At 44.9% G+C, this 27313-nt stretch overlaps 2 protein-coding genes across 4 annotated transcripts in view; one reads left to right on the top strand and one right to left on the bottom strand.

The window, feature by feature from the left end:
• The window catches only part of ide (insulin-degrading enzyme), a 47096-nt gene extending 28085 nt beyond the window's left edge, over positions 1–19011 (top strand). For both annotated transcript variants that reach the window (XM_083658638.1, XM_083658639.1), the window contains 8 exons: positions 1393–1484; positions 5063–5174; positions 7362–7529; positions 10302–10574; positions 13317–13378; positions 15333–15405; positions 15526–15593; positions 17298–19011. In XM_083658638.1, coding sequence (XP_083514764.1) covers positions 1393–1484; positions 5063–5174; positions 7362–7529; positions 10302–10574; positions 13317–13378; positions 15333–15405; positions 15526–15593; positions 17298–17393 — 944 coding nt within the window. In that variant the 3' untranslated portion in view covers positions 17394–19011. The remainder of the gene's footprint in view (positions 1–1392; positions 1485–5062; positions 5175–7361; positions 7530–10301; positions 10575–13316; positions 13379–15332; positions 15406–15525; positions 15594–17297) is intronic.
• A 708-nt stretch (positions 19012–19719) lies between these two features.
• Positions 19720–27313, bottom strand: part of marchf5 (membrane-associated ring finger (C3HC4) 5) — a 47384-nt gene continuing 39790 nt past the window's right edge. The window contains exons 5-7 of one of the 2 annotated variants that reach the window (XR_014553675.1): positions 23859–24025; positions 20428–22293; positions 19720–20393 (exon numbers count right to left, since the gene is read on the bottom strand). Coding sequence is in view for 1 of the 2 variants with exons in the window: in XM_083658640.1 (XP_083514766.1) it covers positions 22174–22293; positions 23859–24025 (287 nt within the window). In the remaining variant the exon portion in view is untranslated. Of the gene's footprint in view, positions 22294–23858; positions 24026–27313 lie in introns of both variants that reach the window. The other variant, XM_083658640.1, reaches the window with a different exon arrangement.

Below are 27313 nucleotides of genomic sequence, written 5' to 3'. Positions count from 1 at the left end.
TGTATATTCAGCTGGAGCAGGAAGCCACACGTATACTGTATATTATATACTGTATATACTGTATATTATATACTGTATATTATATACTGTATATTATATACTGTATATTCAGCTGGAGCAGGAAGCCTGGCCGTTCACACCGGAAGCGATCTGGTTTGTCTCGGCGCCGGTCACAACTTGCACTGACTTCCTGCCTGGCTGCACACAATCACTCGCGGGCTCGTGTCAAGATTAGACCACACGCGGAAACTGTCTCTGCAGGCGGCCCGCGCCACGGCCTGTGTGACCCGTGTGATCTGTTAACACAGGCACAGACATGACGGTTAGTAAGCTTACTAAAAGCATAGCTAGTGCTATCAGGCAGGATAGGTCCCTTGGCTTGTCACTATAGTTCCTGTTTCTCAGTTTAAACACTGAAAGACATTTGGCCCGTGTGCTCTAGTCCCAGACTTCCTGGAGCTCCTGGGCTAAAGTTGCAGGGCGTTGTGGAGCGCTGTCGTTCCGAATGCTCTCTTCTCTCCCCTCCTCCCCTCCTCCCCTCCTCCCCTCCTCCCCTCTCCCCCTCCTCCTCTCCTCCTCCCCTCCTCCCCTCCTCCCCTCGCACTTCCTCTTCCCCACCACCTCCCGTCCTCATTTGCATGCTGAGGCCGTGCTCCAGCAGATGTCTCCCTAGCTGCAGTCTTTCCTCTCCGCAGTGCCTGTCTGCAGCCTGAAGGGCGGCTTGTTATAATTTTCACCACGGAGCTTTTGCACCAGACTATCCTCGGGATTCACACGAGACCCAATTAACCCGCCGGGGTCGAAGGCCTGTAGCCCAGTAACGACTTGCTCACCACAGGGCCGCCAATTACCCACGGCCTGGTCCCCCTTATCGGTGTCCTTAGCCTCCTACTGCCCCCGTCGCTGGGGACTAGGAGACACCTTCTGTCTGTTGTTTCCTAGTCGAGGTGTGTAGGTGAGGCTCTGGACAACAGCCATTTAGATAAATCACTGTGTGTGTGTGTGTGTGTGTGTGTGTGTGTGTGTGTGTGTGTGTGTGTGTGTGTGTGTGGCTCATCCTTGAATCTGGGTCAGACATTGCATGAATTCAGATTGACCAACCTACATTGAGACAACCTTGTTATTTATGCACGTGTTATTTATTTATGTATGTATGTATGTGTGTGGATGTGTAAGTGTGTGCTTAACCAGGCTTGTATGAATATGGCCCGTCTGTCTGTCTGTCTGTGACCACTATTTCCTGGTTTCGTGACATGAATGCTATGTGTGACAGGCAGCGCCTCACACATTCGCCGTTTGTGCCTTTTTCTGTATTGATTGGGTCCTGTCTTGATAGCGGGACAGGGATATTGCTCTGTGATTGATTGCTGTTGTCTGTAATCTGTATTCCAGATGTCACTCTCCCACGCCTCAAGGCCTTCATACCTCAGCTCTTGTCCCGGTTACATATTGAAGCCCTTCTCCACGGCAACATCACCAAGGAGGTTTGTTTGAAGTCGCTACCTTTTTTCACTGCCAACAGACTGGAATTAGAATTTTGTTCGCTCCAACAGCCTCGACAGATTTGCAAATTCACAATACCGCCGCTTTTGCTTTATGTCGATGCCCAGCAGCGATTCCCAAAGTGCGGGCTGTGGCCCACAGGTGGGCCGTGGAGGTACTGCATGTGGGCCGCGAGTGGTCTGCCAACACTCCCGATTTTTGCCGGCAATCAAATGGCTTTAGTGGGCCCGTTTTTCAAAGCTACAGTGAGGATACTCGTATCATATGAAACTAGAAGAGCTAAGGTATCCATTGGTACCAAGCATTTGACCATGCAACCATGCTAGCTTGTTGGGAAGAGGGCTAAATCACGCTCCAAAGCTAGAAGAGGGCTAAATCACGCTCCAAAGCTAGAAGAGGGCTAAATCACGCTCCAAAGCTAGGCTAAATGTTGGCGAGGGGAAACCTATTTCAAAGACACCTCGCCTCAAGATAAAAAAGGGGTTCACTGATAAGGTAGCATTTATCCCAGTTTGTCTCTACAAGTGTGTTACGCATGCAAATACTTCTGATAATTAAGGGGGAGAAAATAGTGGCAATCTGGCTTTTGGGTATTTTGCCTAGATTTTTGTATGTGGATGTATTATTAATTTGCTTTATGGCCAAGGTCACATGCTCCCCTGGAAGAATTTCAGATGTCAAAGAGGGCTGTGATATTCTTAACTTGAAGAACCCCTGATCTGATCTAGGCAATGAGTTTGGGTGAAATATGTGTGCCTTTTTCTGGGTGAATATAGACTGCATCTTTTTATTCATCGCTGAGGTTCCTCCTGCTCCCCTCAAATCTTATATATCTGGCCTCCCAGCAGCGTCACACTGAGGCTGACCATCTAAAACCTCATAGAAGATTCTGTGATCAAATCACACTTCTTCTTCTTCTGAGGTCCCAGCTGTCGCAGCGCTGCCTCATGCCTCGTAATGACCACAGCATCACAGTCTGCTGGAGGGAGAATTGGATTCACCAATGGGAGCAATGATCCGTTTCACCATCGCACAGCCTCAGTGCACGCGTGTAACGCTACGTTCACACAGACACAGGGAACCTACGCCTTGCCTCAACCCACGCCTACGCCTGCAGACCTTGAGCTGGGCGTGAACTGATCACACTGCACGCTGAACCTGGAGCCGAGTCACAAGCGCCTCTCCTCTCTCCCGACTGTATTTTTTCACGTGTGGTCCCGAATTATCATGTGTAGGTAAAATAAATTTGATATATTTAATGTTCTATTGATGCTGGATATGTATAACCAGGTCCGACTATAGTCAGACTTTTTAGAGAGGTAATCTTGCAAGAATATGTGCTGGCACAACAACATTGTCCATCTTGCTTCTTCGGTCGCTATTCTCTCTTCTGAAGATTTGTTTGCCGACGAGGAGAAAGCCCCACGTGATAGCCACCGTCAATCTCTCTCTCTCTCTCTGCTCAACACTGTTGTAGTAACTCCATTTTATTTTGAAATTCAGTTGACTTTGCCATTTCCCACGGATATTGTCGCGTTTTTCTTTCATGGCTTGACAGAAGAAGCCTGCCTGCACGCGTGAAAATAGAACTCACGCCTAAACGATAAAATCGGCAAGGCACAGGCAAGGCGTGGGTACACGCAGGGTTCACGCTCAGGCGCACGGTGTACACAGCCTCGTTGACTAAAACGGACGCCTATTTAAAAGCGTGGGTAAAGGCAAGGCGTAGGCAAGGCTTGGGTCCCCGGTGTGAACTAAGCCTAACACTAGAGCGAGCACTGACCATGCAGACGCACAGCCTCAGTGCACGCGTGTAACACTAGAGCGAGCACTGACCATGCAGACGCACAGCCTCAGTGCACGCGTGTAACACTAGAGCGAGCACTGACCACGCAGACGGCCAACATTTGATCATATAAGGTGTGATAGATAAGATTTGATGAGAAAGGTGCTGTAGCCATGTGGACATGTCAGCAAGGGAAGTGAATCAGAGGGAAGAGCCACTAACCCTAACCCTAACTTTTAACAGTATACGTGACATACCTTGCATCTCTGGGTCCATTTTGTTGTTTGGTGGTCTATTCGTATTCCCATGGATAACTGACCAACCTTAGGCAAGATGTTAATATCCACCTTATTTCTAGCTGCCATGATGCCTGATGGGTGCTTCTTCCGCTTCCGGTGTAATAGACTGTTTTACAGTCTATGGTTTTAACTTGACAAAAAAAATGTCGATGAGGATTTTACAGCAGAGCCATTCTGCTCTACAGCCGTGTCGTTCGGGTGCTGGGATAACCTAATGCATTGTGGGTAGTCGGCTACTATGGCTAATGCTAGCGGCTAGCGTAATAGTTACTTTACATGGCAGTAAATGCCACTGAATGACCAAATTGATTTAACTTTTAACCATTTCGAGTAACACCGTTTCCATACGGACCCCTAGTCTCGGCTCCCAGACGTTTGGTGAGCTGCACCACCAAACGTCTGGGAATTTCACTGTCAGAAACTGTCTGTCCGAGCCCGGCGAGAACGGCCGGCAGCAGACACGCCTACATTTATTATTAGAATTTTATTTGGTAGCGGCAATGCCATTTATCATAGTCCTAACACAGAGCATGAAGCTGATATGCTCCAAACAAAATTTATAGCTGTGGTTTATTTTACAATCATTTTTCCTACCCGGAAGTGGTCCGCTTGCTACTGTGAAGTCATCAGCAGGCTCTGTAACGTTAGCCTCGGGAGTCGGGTTTATCGCTGGGGGAAAGACCTCTAGCCGCCGGGGCCGGATGAAACACGTCCTATTAACAGGTTATGTTTGTTTCTACGTGATTAATATGTTTCTCCGCAAATGCGACGATGTTTTGCGAGACACATGAGAACTGCCCCCAGAAAGCAGGCCCGCCCACAACACTCATGATTGGTTCTCCGATGCAAGGCTTCCAACAGCGCCACCTAACGTTATGCAAAGATTTAAATAGTAATATTCTCAGTCTTACAGGAGTGAAACGGATTAAGACTGAGGGCTGAGTCTAACGGACCCCCAGCGTTGGTTAGGTGTTTATAACGTGACTATATTTATAACTTTTATAACGTCCTCCAGTTTCCGGTTTATAATTCGGGTCTGCAGCCGACTATAACAAAGGAAATGGCAAGCTGTAACAATAAGTCACGTTAAACCGGACCTTGTACCCACGATTATTTTTTACAGTGGGGCATTCAAAAATAAGGTGGATATATCATCTGTGATTACTGTCATATGCCTCGTTTCCCATATGAACTAAGAATATTGTAAAAGGTAGTTTTAAATTGTGCTTCCTCTTCCAGTAATCACAAATATACTTATTGATGTGCTTTTACTTCTTTACGCATTATTGAGGGTGGGGACCTCCGGTGTTGAAAGACATTCAAATAAATGTAGGAAATCACTAACTGAGGTAGAAGTAGAGAAGGCAGGTTGACGGCAGTGGGCAGCAGCCTAAAGGTAGATTGCAACACTATATCAAAAGAGAACTTCTGGAATGTGGATTAAAATGCTGTTGTATCTTCTGCCTCTATCTAGTCTGCTCTGGAGATGATGCAGATGGTGGAGGACAAGCTCATCGAGCACGCTCACACCAAGCCCCTCCTCCCCAGCCAGCTGATTCGCTACAGAGAGGTGCAGGTTCCGGACGGTAGGTCACGTAACCCCGCTCACCCACCCGCCGCCGATTAACGGGGTGGTTTGGATTATTTGATGCGGGATTGTATGAGGTGCCTAAAGGGGGTGCTTGGATTCAGATTCAGAAATCAGGGGAAAGGGGAAACCGAAGCCAAAAGGTTTGAGACCCACTGCTATAGGTAATGCACTGACTATCAACAGGCACAGTACCTCATACAACCCCATGTCGAATAACACAAACTATCCCTTTAAGCCGTCTCCTCAACATCCGCCTAGTCTCCATGGCGACCGGGCAGAAGGGCCCTCGCCCAGCGCTCGACTCAAGTGAGTTCGACATCCGTCATTTCCCTCGGGGAACATAGTACTCACCGAGGGGAAGTGGACGTCATTGGGCAAATTGCACGGACACACTTTCCCTTAAGCAGACGGACGCATGCACGAACACACACACACACACACACACACACACACGCGCACACACACACAGAGCGAGGCACCTGCACTGCACTCCTGATGACATTAGGAAAGTGGAGCGATGTGGAGACTGGAGAGGAAAAGCAGAGCTGTCTGGGGCCACCTGGAGACATCCTGTGTGTCTCTCCGAGGGATTTTCCGGGACCACTTCCAGCCCGCCAGTCAGACGCAGAGCAGAAGTACAGGAGAAGACTTAAGGGATGTAAACACAGTATTGGCTTAGGGTTAGGGTTAGGGTTACTGAATGACTCACTGATTGGCTCGCTGGCTGACTGGCCAAGGAGCACATCACAACCCCCCCCCAGTTTTGAAAGGTTTAGAGTCGAGGGTTCACATATAAATTGGTGTCAGATTCACACTTTCATCCTTCTCTCAAGAAATGCGTTGTGCAGCTTGCCGGTGTTCAGTAAGAGGATCGGTATCTGTTTTCGAGGTGATCGTGACCTTCCCCAGGTTTATTCCTTTTTTTTAAGTTTAATTTCTACGAGCAAAACTTTTTCGACATGTCGGTGGGAGAGAACCCACGGGGAGATGTTGAGGACCGTTGACATGCCAGTCCCCTCAGCCTCCAGAGCCCAGAGTGCTCAGTCAGCATAAAGGTATCCACATTACCCAGCCTCCACTTGACGCTTCCTCCGTTCAAAGTCCGCTTGATCACAATCAACTCAAACAAACCGGAGCTGAAATTCCCAAAAGGAAGCGGCTTTTCCGCCTCCGCGCGCTGTCGTCCTCCTCCTCCTCCTCCTCCTCCTCCTCCTCCTCCTCCTCCTCCTCCTCCTCCACGTCCACGTTCTGCTCAGATGAAAAATGAAAAGCATCAGTCGTCCAATTTGGAGCCACTCAGCAGAGAAAAGAGGGGAGATGATGTTGGCATTAAGTAGGCTGTCTCCACCTCTCTGGAGTGTGTCACAAGTCACAACTGTCCTCGGTCTGAACTCTCCCATTAGATCTGCCTTTAAAGGAGCATTTTGTCCTAGTTGTTTTTTTCCAACCTGGGCCCAGTTGCACAAAGCACCTTAGGTTAAGATTTCCCTTAGAGTCAGAGTTAAGGTGTCCATAAAATGGAATCGGCTGCACAAAACACCCTTAAATCTTCTCCGTAAGGTTAAACATTTTAAGGAAAACATAAGCACAAGATTTAAGGGTGTTTTGTGCAGCCGATTCTATTTTATGGGCACCTTAACTCGGACCCTAAGGGACATCTTAATCTAAGGTGCTTTGTGCAACTGGGCCCTGGACCCTATTTTCATGTTTCCTTTAAGTATAACTAAGTGATGTGAACTGAAATCTTTGAAATTGATGCAGTATTGACCAACATTGCTTCAGTTGGCAGCCGCTTTTCCCACATGCTACCTACCTGCTAGCCTAACCCTACTGCACTAAACGATATATATATATATATTTTTTTGTTTACCACTGACATGATTAGATTATTCCAAAGGGATATATCTTCCATACTGCTCCGTGCTCACCTGGCGTAATCCAGGTCTCCACAAGCCCTGAGTTGCCAAGTTGACTTGAAAAGACGTAATTTACACCCTGGTTTTAGTGGAAATCCGCACTTTAGCCAGGTGGTGCAGCATCCCACATTGTTACTTCCAGCCGCTGCCTACAGTGCAGATCTCTGCTAAAAACAGGGTGTAAATGACGTCTTTTCAAGTCAACTTGGCATCTCAGGGCATGTGGAGAGACTTACAACTAAACTCTGATCTCTTTTGCCTCTCAGGTGGCTGGTATGTTTACCAGCAGAGGAACGAGGTGCACAACAACTGTGGCATCGAGATCTACTACCAGACGGACATGCAGTCCACCCACGACAACATGCTGCTGGAGCTCTTCTGCCAGATCATCTCTGAGCCGTGCTTCAACACCCTGCGCACCAAAGAGCAGCTGGGTGAGCCTCACAGCACCAACCATGAGCACCTTTCAACACAGTTACCAAGTGAAAAGCTAAAGCTAATAACAAATACAAATCAAATGACTACCTATAAATTAATAAGCCTGTGTCAGATTTGTGGCAGTGACTTACCGTTCTTCCTGCATATGAGAGAATGATTGTGGGAGCTGTGTGAAAATGGGCAGGTAATGTGTGAAGATTCATAGTTGGTGATTTAAAATTTTCACCGCTCGTTAAAGAGCAGACGTGGTGATGTGACAATTATTTTCTCAAGTTTGATAGGATCTATTAAATAGATGCTATCTATTTCTATCTTCCATCTTCTATCTATCTTCAAATTTTAGGAGTGAAGTGTCTCACCCTGACTGACTGACTAAACTGTATTTTCCTCTTTTGACTTGATTATATAGCACTTATCTAAAAGATTTAAGAGTTTACTTTTTATGCCTCCGCCGGCGAAGCCAGGCCGAAGGCATTATGGATCCGGGTTGTCCGTACGTACGTACGGCCGTCCGTACGGATGTCCGTCCGTCCGTACGGATGTTTGTTAACGCCATATCTGAGGAACGCCTTGACGGAATTTCATCAGATTCGCCTTAAACATTCACTTAGGCTCAAGGATGATCTGATTAGATTTTGGTGGTCAAAGGTCAAAGGTCAAGGTCACTATGACCTCTCGAACGCCATTTTCAAGCTTGTTCAAGCTTGTTAACGCGATATCTGAGGAACGCCTGGACGGAATTTCATCAGATTCGCCTTAAACATTCACTTAGGCTCAAGGATGATCTGATTAGATTTTGGTTGTCAAAGGTCAAAGGTCAAGGTCACTGTGACCTCTCGAACGCCATTTTCAAGCTTGTTAACGCGATATCTGAGGAACGCCTGGACGGAATTTCATCAGATTCGCCTTAAACATTCACTTAGGCTCAAGGATGATCTGATTAGATTTTGGTGGTCAAAGGTCAAAGGTCAAGGTCACTGTGACCTCTCGAACGCCATTTTCAAGCTTGTTAACGCGATATCTGAGGAACGCCTGGACGGAATTTCATCAGATTCGCCTTAAACATTCAATTAGGCTCAAGGATGATCTGATTAGATTTTGGTGGTCAAAGGTCAAAGGTCAAGGTCACTGTGACCTCTCGAACGCCATTTTCAAGCTTGTTAACGTGATATCTGAGGAACGCCTGGACGGAATTTCATCAGATTCGCCTTAAACATTCACTTAGGCTCAAGGATGATCTGATTAGATTTTGGTGGTCAAAGGTCAAAGGTCAAGGTCACTGTGACCTCTCGAACGCCATTTTCAAGCTTGTTAACGCGATATCTGAGGAACGCCTGGACGGAATTTCATCAGATTCGCCTTAAACATTCACTTAGGCTCAAGGATGATCTGATTAGATTTTGGTGGTCAAAGGTCAAAGGTCAAGGTCACTGTGACCTCTCGAACGACATTTTCAAGCTTGTTAACGCCATATCTGAGGAATGCCTGGACGGAATTTCATCAGATTCACCTTAAACATTCACTTAGGCTCAAGGATGATCTGATTAGATTTTGGTGGTCAAAGGTCAAAGGTCAAGGTCACTGTGACCTCTCAAACGCCATTTTCAAGCTTGTTAACGCGATATCTGAGGAACGCCTGGACGGAATTTCATCAGATTCGCCTTAAACATTCACTTAGGCTCAAGGATGAACTGATTCCATTTTGGTTATCAAAGGTCAAAGGTCAAGGTCACAGTGACCTAACAAATGCCATTTTCAAGCTCGGTACCGCCATATCTCAGTAACACATTGACTAAATTTCTTCACATTTGGCTCAAATATCCAATTCTGCACAGAAACGCCTTGATGCAATTTCTTCCAATTTGGCTCCAACATCCACTTGGACTCAAGAATGAACTAATGGCGGAGGCATAAGTCCGCGTTGCGGTCGTTCTAGTTTTACTTTACAAGAAGGAAAAACAAACAAGAAAAGCATCATGCGTAATGAGAGAAAATGAGGATCTTAAGCAAAAACAAAAACAAAAGGAAGATAATACATTGAAGAAATGATCAAAAGCAACTGCATAAAGGCGAGTTTATAAAAGTATGTTTTAAGAAATACCAGACCTAAATTGATATGACGGTTACAAAAGAATAAAACAAAAACAAACAATATAAAAGATTGTCTCTAAATATGTGCGTTGCTTAACTTAAAGGAACACTCCGCCCATTTTCAACTACCTAGCTTTGTATCATTAGAACATCAGTAATATATCAGAAAACTGTAAACAGTTTTGAAGTCTCATTTAATTTGCCAGTTATTGAGTGTTAAAGTGTGGACCAGTGACATCACTGGTCCACACTAACTCAAATTAATAACTCATTAACTCAAATCAACTCTCAATAACTGTCAAACTATTCATCATTCATCTAGTTTGACAGTTATTGAGAGTTGATTTGAGTTAATGAGTTATTAATTTGAGTTAGTGTGCACCAGTGATGTCACTGGTCCACACTTTAACACTCAATAACTGGCAAATTAAATGACAGACTTCAAAACAGTTTACAGTTTTCTGATATACTACTGATGTTCTAATGATACAAAGCTGGTTGAAAATGGGCAGAGTGTTCCTTTAAGAGATGACTGCTTATGCATATAATGTGATTATGGAGTTAATATTTGAGAACAAACTGGTTTGTCACCGTTTTGCTGCACAAGATACAGTAGCTGGTCTTTCTGCTGAGCTCTCTCACCCCTCCTCCTCCTCCTCCTCCTCCTCCTCCTCCAGGCTACATCGTGTTCAGCGGGCCCCGGCGGGCTAACGGCGTGCAGGGCCTGCGCTTCATCATCCAGTCGGAGAAGGCGCCCCACTACCTGGAGAGCCGGGTGGAGGCCTTCCTGCGCACCATGGAGAAGTCTGTGGAGGAGATGAACGACGAGGCGTTCCAGAAACACATCCAGGCACTGGCCATCCGCCGCCTGGACAAGCCCAAGAAGCTGGCCGCCGAGTGCGCCAAGTACTGGGGAGAGATCATCTCCCAGCAGTATAACTTCGACAGAGGTGAGACCCTCCCCACTGTTCACAACACCTCACTGGTAACTGCTCCACATTAGGGATGTTCTTATAGTTGGGGTCTCTGAATGTGTTTATCTACTCGATTATTATATTAATTTGGCATTGTTATAGTCTTAAGGTTTATTATCTTTTAAGCTTCCACTAGCTTCCTTCAACACATCAAAGACCTTCGCCATAAACCATAAATACGGTTTGTTTTGGACTGTCGTGTCCCCCTTTTAAATAAACTGAAACTAATATGAGAACATTTACACAAGGGTCCTCCATTATCAACTTATTTGTATTGGTGTATGGCGTATTGTGCAACATATTGTGGGCATGATATTACAGGGAAAGCTTATAATTGTGGTTGTTTGATATCGCGGTAAATTATCATTATTATTAAATCCCGAGTCCAAATGCAGGATATTCAGATCCTTTCTGCCATCATGAAGAGCTTGTGTTTAGGCGATATGTCAAATATAATGTATGTTGTGGAGATTTGTAGATATTTGGGGGCAGTGCTGCTAAAGGAGGTCGGTTGCTCCGAGACACACAAATTAGCATTGATTAAAGCCTGGAATTATCTGCAACCATGGCACACCTCTGTTCCCCGCACTCTCCGGAGTGCCATTATGGATTGTAATGGGCCTGTTTCACTGGTAATCTGCCCAAAGCCCTGAGCAATGGCAGGCTGAACGTCTGCCACGGAAGGGCTGGTGATTACTGATACTAGCATTGTTGGAGGAGAAGAGAGAGAGGGCAGCTAACGCACTTGACACGAAGGGCACAGAAAAACCTCCAGCTCAAGTCTTTAGTCAGGCCTGACCCACAGCCTGCACCACGGGCCGTCTGCAGTGGAGACGCAGCCTGCACCACTGCTGTCTGCAGTGGAGAGCTGCACCACAGCTGTCTGCAGTAGAGAGCTGCACCACTGCTGTCTGCAGTGGAGAGCTGCACCACAGGCTGTCTGCAGTGGAGAGCTGCACCACAGGCAGTCTGCAGTGGAGAGCTGCACCACGGGCCGTCTGCAGTGGAGAGCTGCACCACGGGCCGTCTGCAGTGGAGAGCTGCACCACGGGCCGTCTGCAGTGGAGAGCTGCACCACGGGCCGTCTGCAGTGGAGAGCTGCACCACGGGCCGTCTGCAGTGGAGAGCTGCACCACGGGCAGTCTGCAGTGGAGACGCAGCCTGCACCACTGCTGTCTGCAGTGGAGAGCTGCACCACAGGCTGTCTGCAGTGGAGACGCAGCCTGCACCACTGCTGTCTGCAGTGGAGAGCTGCACCACTGCTGTCTGCAGTGGAGAGCTGCACCACAGGCTGTCTGCAGTGGAGACGCAGCCTGCACCACTGCTGTCTGCAGTGGAGAGCTGCACCACAGGCTGTCTGCAGTGGAGACGCAGCCTGCACCACTGCTGTCTGCAGTGGAGAGCTGCACCACAGGCTGTCTGCAGTGGAGAGCTGCACCACAGGCTGTCTGCAGTGGAGAGCTGCACCACAGGCTGTCTGCAGTGGAGAGCTGCACCACGGGCCGTCTGCAGTGGAGAGCTGCACCACGGGCCGTCTGCAGTGGAGAGCTGCACCACAGGCTGTCTGCAGTGGAGAGCTGCACCACAGGCCGTCTGCAGTGGAGAGCTGCACCACAGGCCGTCTGCAGTGGAGACGCAGCCTGCACCACGGGCAGTCTGCAGTGGAGAGCTGCACCACTGCTGTCTGCAGTGGAGAGCTGCACCACAGGCTGTCTGCAGTGGAGAGCTGCACCACAGGCCGTCTGCAGTGGAGAGCTGCACCACAGGCTGTCTGCAGTGGAGAGCTGCACCACGGGCAGTCTGCAGTGGAGAGCTGCACCACAGGCAGTCTGCAGTGGAGAGCTGCACCACGGCTGTCTGCAGTGGAGACGCAGCCTGCACCACGGCTGTCTGCAGTGGAGACGCAGCCTGCACCACGGACCGTCTGCAGTGGAGAGCTGCATCACGGGCCGTCTGCAGTGGAGAGCTGCACCACAGGCAGTCTGCAGTGGAGAGCTGCATCACGGGCCGTCTGCAGTGGAGAGCTGCACCACAGGCAGTCTGCAGTGGAGAGCTGCACCACAGGCCGTCTGCAGTGGAGAGCTGCACCACAGGCAGTCTGCAGTGGAGAGCTGCACCACAGGCAGTCTGCAGTGGAGAGCTGCCATTAGCTAGAAGATACATTTAGTGCAGCAGATTGAAAGGGGAAGCTGAGGTGTACCCTTCCTTCATGCTTCAGTAAATCATTTTTAAAATGCAAAACGGGGTGCTTAAATGGAGCCAAGGTTAGATCCTGTTTTTAAATAAAGTACCGGTAAGCCAAAGTTAAAAAGCCTTTACTACAAAGGCCAGCCATAGAATAAACTATTTATATATATATATATACCAATGCATACCAACCTGCAGCGGCAGTCTCGGCATCTGGTCTATTTTTTGCACAAGCCAGGCAGGACGTCAGTACAAGTCGTGAGCAGCAAAGCATCTGGTGTGAACAGCCAGGCTCCTGATCCAGCTGACTTCATGCTTTCGCAGCTGGTGTGTTTGAGACGCAAGAATTCCTTGGCTTTTCTAGAAGCACCTTTAGCACAGTTGGATATAAAGATTCCTTTACATCTTTTTCACCTGCCTTGTATTCCATGTAGCCCCTCTTTCAAACGCTCCTCTCTGGATGTGAGCATAGTGATGTGCCTAAAACTGACCATGTCGAGTCCTTATGAAGTGTTTCTTGTTGTTTCGCAGATAACATTGAGGTGGCCTACCTGAAGACTCTGACAAAAGACAACGTCATGCAGTTCTACAGAGTGAGTAGTACAACTTCTTGTCGATGTTATCCAAAGTCTTTTCATGATGATATTGAATATCTTTACATTTTCATGCCAAAATATCCCCTCAAAGTAAGTATTCATTGTTTCCCAAAAGGATGTATAACTGGCTGCCTGGAAAAAAAACCTTTGAAATAGCATTTAGACCAGGGGTGCCAAATAGGTAGATCTCGGGCCATCAATAAATAGCTGTATATATATATATATATATATATATATATATATATATATATATACCGTAAATTCCGGACTATAAGCTGCGGCTTTTTCCCCGTTTTTTGGCCCCTGCGGCTTATATAACGGTGCGGCTTATCTATGGATTTTTTCAGAAAAAAAAAAAAAAAAAACAGAATTCTCTCTTCTTTAGCACTCTTTCTAACTATAAATCCACTTCTGTTTTAATTTCCTCTCTTGCCCTCTTTTCACCACACCGCGGACACTGTGTGCACTGTAAAAAAAAACACAGGTGGTGTTGTGTTATGTTGTTTTGTTGAAATGTTAATAAATGGGAGCTTCCTCAAACAGCCATCTCTTTCCCGACAATCCCCTCTGTGCACGAACCCTTACATATTGTATACCCTTACAATTAAACATTAAAACACAATAAAAAAAAAAAAAAAACATTAAAACATTAAAACACCCGCGGCTTATAGTGCGGAAATTACGGTATATATATATACATTTATATAATATATATATATAAATGTATATTATATATATATATATATATATATATATATATATATATATATATATATATATATATATATATATATATATAAATTAATACATAAACTAAATCCCGCTCATGTATAGCTAACTCAGTATCTATAATGTTACATAAATAATATAATACTTTTAAAATGTGCTAAATGTGTACTGGAGGGGGGGGCAAGGGGAAAAGAAGTAGCTCACGACTAGTTTAATTTTTTGTAAGTAGCCGTCATCCTAAAAAAGTTTGGGCATCACTAAAACGTTCCATTGATGGTGATTATAATACTGTAGCATGGCAATTTTGCTTTAGATGAGAATCAATTCAGTTCAAGGGCATCCAAATGATAATTAGTATAGTAATCATCACTATGTAATCAATCAAACTGGATCATATTCAAATCAGAAGTGGAAGACACGGATTTGACGTAATCCAATTTAAAAAAAAAAAAAAAGAAATCAAAGTTCAGTATCGGCTCAATATCTCAGCGGACCAGCACTAACTACCGTAGTCTAACCCCCCAGGTGGTTTTGTGTGCGTAATGTGTCTGGGTTTTGCTCTGCTCTCCCAGCTTTCATCTCCTCCCCTGCCTCCTGCTTCTATTCATAGTGTGGAGGAGGTGACGGTGACACACAGGATGCTCACAGCATATCGGCCATCGTAATGACACGCTGCATCACAGCCAAGCCTGCCTGTTTCAAAGAGCCGCGGAGACCCGGCCGGCTGAAAGAATTGGCATTATCTCAGCCCCACAGAGACCATTACAGAATAAGCCTAATGCATTTCTAATGTCGTATCAGCGGCCATCGCACACGGCGGCTTTTTTATTTTATTCTTTTTTATTTCTCGCTCCCCGGAATTCACCGTCTCTGAATGCAAATGAGACAAATCTTCAGTATGTAGTAATCCTCCTCCCAGAGACTTTGACTGGGATGAAATGACCTCCCTCCGGGGGGTTTCTACTGAGGTGGAAAACCTGGAATTGGAAAAGTTTTGTTTCAGGCCCTGGAAAAGGAAAATTCCACCTTTTTTTGAAAAGGTTTTAGAAATGTTTTTTTTCTCTCTCATTTTTATACCAACTTACTTGTTCAACAACCTGGGGATTTAAATCGGTTATTCAACACAACCATTTGACGCCGTCAAAAGTTGGGTCATAGAAAAGAAGGTCATTAGCGACGATGTGTAGGATCCTTGCGTCTCATCCCAGCTGTCACTTTGCAGGACCTGCTGGCGATCGAGGCGCCCAAGAGACACAAGGTGTCCGTGCACGTCCTGTCCCGGGAGATGGACTCCTGTGAGTATTCTTGGGACTATCAGATATTGCTTTTCCCTGTGATTGATAAGAGGCTGGCTGCTCCAGTGGGCTCACTGTGTGTCAGATTAATAACCAGCAAGCGCTCGTCCTCTCTGCCAGGTCCCATCGTGGGAGAGTTCCCTGCCCAGAATGATGTCAACCTGGCCCCGGCCCCGTCCCTGCCACAGGTAACCACACGCTCTTTATTTCTGCCCGTCACTCCTTATAGCCCACTTGCCTTCCCAAGCATTAGGGGGCGCCGTCACGTCGGTAAACTACACACAGGTTGCCTGCCAGTGACCCGGCACCAGAATTTAATTTGGACAAAATGGGAACGACCAGAGTGAAAATGTAGAAACGTGTGCAGTAGTTGTCACTGATATGAGCACACGAGGCTTCTAGGAGGAATAGGGGCTTAGTGGTAGTAGTAGTACTAAGTAGCTTCTGCTAAGGGTTTGAGAGCTGGGCAAGACAAAAGCCGTGTTCGGAATGTTTCACTCACTCACTATTCGCCATGTAGTGTTCGCATAGTGAACTATATGTAGTGTTTAACATAATAGTGAACTATATGTAGTGTTTAACATAATAGTGAACTATATGTAGTGTTTAACATAATAGTGAACTATATGTAGTGTCTAACATAATAGTGAACTACATGTAGTGTCTAACATAATAGTGAACTACATGTAGTGTCTAACATAATAGTGAACTACATGTAGTGTCTAACATAATAGTGAACTATATGTAATGTTTAACATAATAGTGAACTACATGTAGTGTCTAACATAATAGTGAACTATATGTAGTGTTTAACATAATAGTGAACTATATGTAGTGTTTAACATAATAGTGAACTATATGTAGTGTTTAACATAATAGTGAACTATATGTAGTGTTTAACATAATAGTGAACTATATGTAGTGTTTAACATAATAGTGAACTATATGTAGTGTTTAACATAATAGTGAACTATATGTAGTGTTGATCATAATAGTGAACTATATGTAGTGTTGATCATAATAGTGAACTATATGTAGTGTTGATCATAATAGTGAACTATATGTAGTGTTGATCATAATAGTGAACTATATGTAGTGTTGATCATAATAGTGAACTATATGTAGTGTTGATCATAATAGTGAACTATATGTAGTGTTGATCATAATAGTGAACTATATGTAGTGTTTAACATAATAGTGAACTATATGTAGTGTTTAACATAATAGTGAACATATGTAGTGTTTAACATTATAGTGAACTATATGTAGTGTTTAACATAATAGTGAACTATATGTAGTGTTTAACATAATAGTGAACTATATGTAGTGTTTAACATAATAGTGAACTATATGTAGTGTTTAACATAATAGTGAACTATATGTAGTGTTTAACATAATAGTGAACTATATGTAGTGTTTAACATAATAGTGAACTATATGTAGTGTTTAACATAATAGTGAACTATATGTAGTGTTTAACATAATAGTGAACTATATGTAGTGTTTAACATAATAGTGAACTATATGTAGTGTTTAACATAATAGTGAACTATATGTAGTGTTTAACATAATAGTGATCAAATGAGTTTTGGACACTACCTCACTCTTCTTCTCCTTTGGTAAACACGACAGCATTGCATTGTGGTATATGGGAGAAAATGTAGGGTACATTCTCTATTCACTAGAAATTGCAATGCATTGTGGGTATTTTATAGTGTACTATATAGTGAATCAAATTAACAGTTGAGAATTTGGACACTAGTACAAATGAATGGCCAAGTCCACTATTTCTGTAATAGGGACCGGTAGTTACTCGTTAAGTTACTTAACGAGTAACTTAGTACTTACGGTAGTACTACGAGTAACGAGTACTTAACGTCTGTTCTCCTCAGCCCACACTGGTGCAGGACATGACGGAGTTCAAGAGGAGCCTGCCTCTCTTCCCCCTGGCCAAGCCGCACGTCAACTTCATGGCCGCCAAGCTGTGAGCTGCAGTCCCAGCGGGGAAGGACCCACAGCAGCGTGGGAGCAAGCTGGGGGGGGGAATCAAGCGGGGACCCTCCCCTCTCTCCCTCCCTCCCCTCCCCTCCCTCCACCTAACCCCCCCAACCCCTCCCTTCAGGAACACACTCATCTGACTTGAGCCTGCATGAGCGTGCGTGTGTATTTGCGTGAGTGCCTCTCTCTCTGTGTCTGTCTGTGTGTGCGTGGCAGGGTGGAGCCACTTAGAGGAGATGTTTGAATCACCCCCACTTTAGCCCGTGTTTGTGGACGTAGCCGTGATGACGAGAGGTCACACCAGACTCACCCTCATGTCTCTCTCAAACGAGACACAACACACGCATTCACAAATACTGTGTAGGCTGTTGTAGAGGAAATAGTACCGAATTAAAAAAAACATCAACAAAACAAGGGCCAGATCCCTGTAAACTAGTGCAAGTATACTTCAGATGCTTCACAATAGAAGTGTTTATTTTATTTTATTTTGAATTGTCCAGAGACTTGCTGCTTTGAGATTGGATTGTGGGTTTATTGTGACGGACTGGAGGTTGTGTAGAGGTTTAAGGGCAGTAGCTCCATGAAGGTCTTCTTTTTAATTGACACGCGCTGGACCGTTCGATATTCACCATGTAACTGTTGGAGGCAACCGAAAGACCGCTATCGCAAAACGCACTCGGTTTGAAGTTAACATTTTATTCAAATTTGATGTACTTCTGAAGAATATCAGCCTTATAATTCTGGTTTTATTCCTCACAGTTTTTGAACTTTTTTTTTGTTTGCTTGTAAACTGGTAAAATTGTTGGGACCCTTTGAGGAGCTGTTTTAAATTGCTAATCGGTGGAGACGCCATGCTCATGAAAATTCTTAAATTTTCCTTTGTTTGGACATGCATTTTACAGTCGTATATTAACCGGACATCATCTCAGGGGTACCTCCATATTATTATTATTATTATTGTTTTTCCATTTGATTTTTATTAGCGATTGATTAAAAATAAACAGTTTTATTTGTCTGTCATTTTACATTACTTTGTTGAGTCACGAAGTGAGCAGTGTAATCCTTATATGGGCTCTTCTCTCTCATCACTTTATTATTTTTTATTACAAACATCTAAGAGGCTGCAGAGATCGATACAATATCAATATGTATTTATGTCCATTTCGTGTTAAACGTGTCATGTTGATGTCTTAAGGGGATGAAGAAAAGCCTCAGGGGCTTGCTGGAGTTTTCCTGAATATTATGCACTTCTCTCACTAAGCAATAAACGCAATGACGACGTGGACCTGCGGGACAGTGCGGCTCCAAATCGAGTGTTCCTCTGCGCTGTAGAGTAGCATGCTGCAGCAGCTTGTATCTGCACTGCGTTCCCAGGCTCCCACTTCCCTCCAGCCTAAAAACCATGGAGAGGTTTGTGCCCCTCTGAGCGGCTGGCGATGCATGGATAGTCACGTCAGAGCCGTGTCGGCCTGCTGCTCTCTCAGGTGCTAACCAACCTTGCCAAGTCCAACCACTGCTGGCTGGAGCTGCCAAGTACCACTCTGTCCAAACAGCCCAAATCAGATTCATGTTATTCGTGTATTTATTTACACCCCCCCCCCCCCCCCCCCAGAAAAGAATAATCTCTCAGGCCTAGTTCATTGGTCATTATCTAATGCTGCGTAGTTTTTGAAGGAATGATTAAGGTAATTGCTCTAAAATTGTCCGTTTGCTTGGAATAAGGAATAATCTTTAATGTTATCAAATGCTTCAATGTTTTCCAGCATTTTACTGTCTCTCAACCACATCAAAACCACGGAGTGGATTTTATGTAAGTCTGATTCTAAAAAGGGGGCTCCCTTCTTCATCAGTCACTATGTGAAAAGGCTCCATTCCCTCTTGTGGTCGAAAGCCAACGACAACCAGCAGTATACCGTTCATGCAACCAGGTTTTCTCCGTTTCAATGTCATTCAGAAGCGACTAGAAGCATATCAGGCTTGGGTGTGGGCCAGGTCCCGTTTACCTAGTGAAGCAGACACCCTGAAGATGGGTTTACATTTTAGGGAATCGCAAGAATCATTGATTGGTTCAGAGAATGTCTTCAGAAACGCAAAAGATTGTGATTGGCTGGCTGAGATGGCCCAGTGATGCAAGTGTGCTGATGTTTTGAGTTGGTTGTTTTTATTGTCTCCTGTGTGTTTCTAATTAATAAATGACTGAATGGAACAGTTTGTCTATTGGTGAAACTCTCTCTCCCCCCCCCCCAATATCATCAACACACCCACATCAAGATTTGGAAAAATACATTTATTCACATTTTTTAATTAGAACAGAAACTATAAATTCAGAAGAAATGTCTGTACACCACAAGTCACACAACTTCGACAATGTCTCTTTTGGCATCGTGTAAATCTACAGCCAATGTACTGGAGTAGCTGTGCAGAGCCACGTGTTTGTAGAGCAGAGGACATCTGTAAAGCAGGCACAGCTTACATGTGCAGGTTAAATATTCAAGTGGTTTGGCTATGGCGTGCCTTTTCACAAGTCTTATGAAACCTACTGGCAAAAAAAAAATCCGGAGCGGTTAGTTGCTTTGTTAGCTTACAGTAAGTGCCATAAAAAGGGAACTCAACAGGTAATTTGCTTAACATGTAATTTCTCACATTTAATTTCCTTGGCTTGGGAGTAATCAGAAGCAGGTGGAAATGGAATGTATGGTTTGGTTCTCTGCTAACTGCCACGCAAACATCAGCATAGTTTTGACACTGAAACAATGGAAGTTAAAGTAACTGGCATTATACAACTTTTTAAAACCATCCTATTCACCGTAAAATAAAGTGCTATGTTCATTTGAGCAAGAATTCTGCCAGTGTCAAATGCCGCGATGAATCCTCACTCACAACTAGCAAGTGGCTACGTTTTGCTTCTGTTTGCACGGTAATTAGCAGCCAACCAAAGCATGCATTATAGCTGGACCTGGACTATAGTTTACACTCAGTTTACACTGGACCTGGACTATAGTTTACACTCAGTTTACACTGGACCTGGACTATAGTTTACACTCAGGCATCCGATGATCACGTGGAAAGAAGAGGGGGATTATCTCAAAATAAACTCTGGAAGGAAATACGTCTCGGGGCAAAATCCTTCCACTTTCAGCAAAGTTTCACATCTCCCAGTGAAAAGTGCTGCATCGAAGCATCGTGTGCGAGTCACCGGACGCCTAAAAAAAAAAAAAAAAAAAAGCTTCCTAAGTCAATTACTGTCAAAGTGAAATATCCCATCACTGCAAAGCTTTTAAAGTAGCTTAAATCCATATTGTCCACCCAGCTCTCAGCTCTTACAATCGCTTGATGGGAGGCTGCTGTAGTTCGGAGGTCTTGTGGCAGCTCCACAGAACAGGGGCGCCATTACTAGGGTTGGGTACTGAAACCTGCTCGCACTATGGTACCAGTACCTTCACAATTGGTACTACCGGTAACCGAATTGCAATGCAGAATTAGGTGCCGTCCCCCCTGTCGCCGAGTGAAATATCCGCCCTCCGGTGCTCCGAAACCGGCGCCGCACGCACGCACCCTCACCAACACGATCGTTTGGAGTGTGCTGCTTGAAATCTAAAAATAAATAAATAATACTTTTGAGAGAGAGAGAAAAAAAAAAAAAGAGTCCGTTCAGGCACCGGTTTAAAAGTATTATTTTAGCACCGGTAATTGGGGAAAATATGAAACTATGCCCATCCTTGTCCTAGCTATGACATCACAAGAGAGCATTTGGACAAAAGGGAGAGGTAAAGCTATAACACTGCCATGGCAATGTGTTCAAAAATAAAGAAATAAAATCCTATTTGACGGGCTGTGGTCAGTGTGTTCAGGTTGGTACTGGATGGGATATCCGTGATCATCGGAAGAGCATTAAGAATATACGTTGACAGTCACAAGTACGACTGGAGTTATGGGATAAATAATTAATAATAATGAATTATTAATAACAGTTACCGGATAATTGGCCTTGTGGGATAGTTTCAAAGCAAAATGACATTTCTCTTTGCTTCATGCTTCTCACTTGTGGTTCATTTAGGCTACTATACATATTCATCCCGTAGCTGTTCAACACATTTTAATTTGTCACTAATACATTCCATACACAAAACAACATTCCTCCTTCAATAGAAACCCCTAACATTGGCAGAGGGGCCTTTTCAAATCTGCAAAATAAACATTATAAAACAATCATTTAATATAAAACTTTCTAATTACACGTGCCCCGCGTTTTTTTTATTTGATTTAATTCCTCTTAAAATACAGTAAGTATACAATAAGTACTGGTTATGTGATTGTTTAGATGTGTGCCCCCTCGCTGCTGCAACACTGCAGTCACGCAGTACCAGTCACATTCCTGGGAGATCGTGTGTGTGTGTGTGTGTGTGTGTGTGTGTGTGTGTACGCGCTTAAACTGCGCACTGACTGTACGCATGCTTGTGTCTTACGTGTACGTCCAAAAGTCTTGTCCGTCTTCACCTTACGGAAGCATCGAAAGTTTAAAAACAACGTGTAGTGGCGATGGTGGGGTTCCTAGCATGAACGTCCACAGCGCAGACGCAGTGGAGGGGGGGGTGGTTGGGGGCGGGGTCGAGGGAGGCGGTTTGGGAGTGCGAGTAGGTGATTGGGTGACACTGATCTCAAGTCTGCGTTCACCCGTGTTTTCCCGCTTCGAGCCCGTCGGACAAGTCGATCTCCTCCCAGCGTGCGATCGTCCGTCCGGCCGTTCCTCCCTCCAGACCCGCGTCCTGCTCACACACTCTCCTCCTGCTCGGGGAAGTCGAGGATCTTGCGGTGGGCTTGCCTCAGGTACTGCTGCTGTTTGAAGTACACCTTAAACGCCCCCTTGATTGCCACAAAGGCAATGCCGCCCTGTAGGCAAAAACACAGCGGGTGGGGGGGGTTGGGAGGCTTAATAGGGCGATTCGGTGCAACACATCAAAGCGTTTTTCTCCAGTTATAAGTTACAACTTAAATAAGATTTTCTTTCATTTACATGTCGGCTATCCTGCTTCCAATTACCCATAACCTGGAGCACTAGAACAACCTGCTTACTATGCAAACCTGTTTGAGATACAGAAGGGAGTCAGCTACAGTATATGGGGTCAAAAACAAGGCAGTTTCTCCTACTAAAGCCGTGTTCACACCGAGATATTTATTTTTCTCTCTGTCGCTCGATTCAACTCTTTGGAATCGCTCTGTCGCTCTGTTTAAATCGCTCGTCAACAGGCACAATAATTGACGGACATCTGGGGGCTATAACGTTACGCAATGTCATGATATTTGTCCACTACGACCCACCGTAGTTGTTTACAAGCTAAGCCTATCAGCGTGCTCCTAACGTGAGCTCTATACCGGTAGTACAGACTTCACTTCATGTCAGCTGTCAGCCTGTCAATGCGGTTTGTTGCCACACAATAAACCAGCGGTTTGTTCCAAGCCAGTGTGATCCTTGACTCACTCTCACACGGCAGCCAATCAGCGTTGAACAGCGAGCGACTGATGCCAGCGTAATTTCACTCGAGTTGGGATATTTCATCTCAGGCGACGAGGGCGAATATACGCTCAATTGCTCGTTTGCATTGACTTTGTATGTAAACTCGATGCCAGTGAAAAACTTTAATAGGTTGGTGTGAACGCAGCTTATGTCACAGTTATATTTTAGGGCCTCTATATGAATTGGAGCCTCTGAATGAATGCTCACCTTAGATTATGGCACAACAGATATCAACTTTTCATCCAACAGCTGTGTGTGTGTGTGTGTGTGTGTGTGTGTGTGTGTGTGTGTGTGTGTGTGTGTGTGTGTGTGTGAGTGAGTCAGAGCTGCAGTGGAGGGCGTTAGAGCCACTCTGGTTACCTTGCTGTCCACACACTGTCTGGGTGGATGGACACAGACAGATGGCGTTTGTCTTATTGTGTATGGCCGGCTCAGATGTTGTACAGTTTACCTATTGGTGAAGTGTGCTCATACCACCACTTGTTGACTGTATTAGTGTGAATACTGATGATCTTGATTTATTATCTTAGACTTAACACTAAAATATTTGATAGGACTTATATATAAGCGCTTTTTTAAGTACCCAGACTGACATTGGCGGATTCGTCTTCCCTTTCCACCTATGTTGACACACTTCCATGATGACACCAAGTGGAAGATATGGGACACCACAAAGAAATACCCACTTATCCTTCTTATAATTACCATAAGAGTTATTTCCCAGGCAGCAGCTCCTAGGAGCTAAATAGCTATTTACAGTCAATCTGATATGATGTTATCACAACATAATCCACACTATGTCACAGCCAACAGGGCCAACAGGGTTGTATTGTGTATTTGTATGTTTCTTAATTCCTACTGGTGTTACTAATGCCTCCAAGACCATGTCCTACATGTATTCTTGTGGGCGAATGAGGCTGTGGTTTGTGGTTGCACCCACCAGGATGGTCCTCTGTAGGTTGGAGTTGACGCTGCTGAACATGAGCTTTCCGACGATGGTGGCGATGGTGGGGAAGACCAGGGCGCCACACAGGATCCGCGTGGCAGACACGTGGTCCGCCATGGGGCTGGCCTCCGCCGGGATCCGCGGAACCGGGCATCCAATCCCTGCACAGAGACGCGGAGGGGGGGGCGGGGGGCGGGGTCAGCGTACACGTTTTCGGCAAGCATGTTTGTGGAAGTGTAATGCGCTGACTGTGTTTTGATTCTTCTTCTGCATGTAGAGAGCGGGTGGGATGAGGATCCCAGGAGGAGCACAGCTCATCTCACAGGCACAAACACTTCTGCTCAGCTTCAGCTGAGGTCTGGCGTTTGCGTCTCTTTGTTCACGTGCACGTGCATTGACAAACTCAGCCACTAGGGGTTTGACAGGCAAGTCGTAGCCGACTATCAAAACCACTAGTCCACTGTGCATCGTTGTGAGAGTGTAGTAGACTAAACGTTGACCTGTGGTTTTAGCAGTGAGGTAATAACGCTTTTGAGATGGCCGTCTAACGACTGAAGGTGGACATTAACATTGGTTCTTGTTGAACATAGATTTGTTTGAATAATCATTATGTTATTAGCATTATGTTATGTAGATTTTATTTTAATATTTACACTAGGAAAGACATCCGCTATCCCTGCAAGAAAGCAGTTACTGCAGTCAAACAATATTTCCAGCTCAGACAAGCTTGCTGGGGTTTAGTCCAATCAGATCAATCCAATCATTTGTAAACAGCCACTCAGACGGAGCCAATCGAGGACTGCTATTTCACCTGCCACGCCTACATTACTTAACCCTTTACTGGTTGTATTTTAGACCTTTTTGATGAGAATTGTTATCATTGTTATGGGGTGAAAAAATATAACAATCTCCCACGACTAGTCGACTACTACAATGCAGTAGTCGTGAATGCCCTATTGGCCACCTATTCATCCATCACTGAATACCCTGCATTACTGTCACTGTTCAATGAATACCCCGCATTACTGTCACTGTTCACTGAATACCCCACATTACTGTCACTGTTCAATGAATACCCTGCATTACTGTCACTGTTCAATGAATACCCTGCATTACTGTCACTGTTGACTGAATACCCCGCATTACTGTCACTGTTCAATGAATACCCCACATTACTGTCACTGTTCAATGAATACCCCACATTACTGTCACTGTTCACTGAATACCCCGCATTACTGTCACTGTTCACTGAATACCCCACATTACTGTCACTGTTCAATGAATACCCCACATTACTGTCACTGTTCAATGAATACCCCACATTACTGTCACTGTTCACTGAATACCCCGCATTACTGTCACTGTTCACTGAATACCCCACATTACTGTCACTGTTCACTGAATACCCTGCATTACTGTCACTGTTCACTGAATACCCCACATTACTGTCACTGTTCAATGAATACCCCACATTACTGTCACTGTTCAATGAATACCCTGCATTACTGTCACTGTTCAATGAATACCCCACATTACTGTCACTGTTCAATGAATACCCCGCATTACTGTCACTGTTCAATGAATACCCCACATTACTGTCACTGTTCACTGAATACCCCGCATTACTGTCACTGTTCACTGAATACCCCACATTACTGTCACTGTTCAATGAATACCCTGCATTACTGTCACTGTTCAATGAATACCCTGCATTACTGTCACTGTTCAATGAATACCCTGCATTACTGTCACTGTTCACTGAATACCCCGCATTACTGTCACTGTTCAATGAATACCCTGCATTACTGTCACTGTTCAATGAATACCCTGCATTACTGTCACTGTTCACTGAATACCCCACATTACTGTCACTGTTCAATGAATACCCTGCATTACTGTCACTGTTCACTGAATACCCCACATTACTGTCACTGTTCAATGAATACCCCACATTACTGTCACTGTTCAATGAATACCCCGCATTACTGTCACTGTTCAATGAATACCCCGCATTACTGTCACTGTTCACTGAATACCCTGCATTACTGTCACTGTTCACTGAATACCCCACATTACTGTCACTGTTCAATGAATACCCCGCATTACTGTCACTGTTCACTGAATACCCCACATTACTGTCACTGTTCAATGAATACCCTGCATTACTGTCACTGTTCACTGAATACCCCACATTACTGTCACTGTTCAATGAATACCCCACATTACTGTCACTGTTCACTGAATACCCCGCATTACTGTCACTGTTCACTGAATACCCCGCATTACTGTCACTGTTCAATGAATACCCTGCATTACTGTCACTGTTCACTGAATACCCCGCATTACTGTCACTGTTCACTGAATACCCCGCATTACTGTCACTGTTCACTGAATACCCCGCATTACTGTCACTGTTCAATGAATACCCTGCATTACTGTCACTGTTCAATGAATACCCTGCATTACTGTCACTGTTCACTGAATACCCCACATTACTGTCACTGTTCAATGAATACCCTGCATTACTGTCACTGTTCACTGAATACCCCACATTACTGTCACTGTTCACTGAATACCCCACATTACTGTCACTGTTCACTGAATACCCCGCATTACTGTCACTGTTCACTGAATACCCCACATTACTGTCACTGTTCAATGAATACCCCACATTACTGTCACTGTTCACTGAATACCCCGCATTACTGTCACTGTTCACTGAATACCCCACATTACTGTCACTGTTCACTGAATACCCCGCATTACTGTCACTGTTCACTGAATACCCCACATTACTGTCACTGTTCACTGAATACCCTGCATTACTGTCACTGTTCACTGAATACCCTGCATTACTGTCACTGTTCACTGAATACCCCACATTACTGTCACTGTTCAATGAATACCCTGCATTACTGTCACTGTTCACTGAATACCCCACATTACTGTCACTGTTCAATGAATACCCTGCATTACTGTCACTGTTCAATGAATACCCCGCATTACTGTCACTGTTCAATGAATACCCCACATTACTGTCACTGTTCAATGAATACCCCGCATTACTGTCACTGTTCAATGAATACCCCGCATTACTGTCACTGTTCAATGAATACCCCGCATTACTGTCACTGTTCACTGAATACCCCGCATTACTGTCACTGTTCAATGAATACCCCACATTACTGTCACTGTTCACTGAATACCCCACATTACTGTCACTGTTCACTGAATACCCCGCATTACTGTCACTGTTCACTGAATACCCCACATTACTGTCACTGTTCAATGAATACCCCGCATTACTGTCACTGTTCAATGAATACCCTGCATTACTGTCACTGTTCACTGAATACCCTGCATTACTGTCACTGTTCAATGAATACCCCGCATTACTGTCACTGTTCAATGAATACCCCGCATTACTGTCACTGTTCACTGAATACCCC

The sequence above is a fragment of the Poromitra crassiceps genome (genome assembly GCF_964638095.1).
Source record: "Poromitra crassiceps genome assembly, chromosome: 22".
NCBI classification, from domain to species: domain Eukaryota; kingdom Metazoa; phylum Chordata; class Actinopteri; order Beryciformes; family Melamphaidae; genus Poromitra; species Poromitra crassiceps.
Note: the sequence above shows the minus strand (reverse complement) of the source record. Positions and strands in the feature narration are given on the sequence as shown.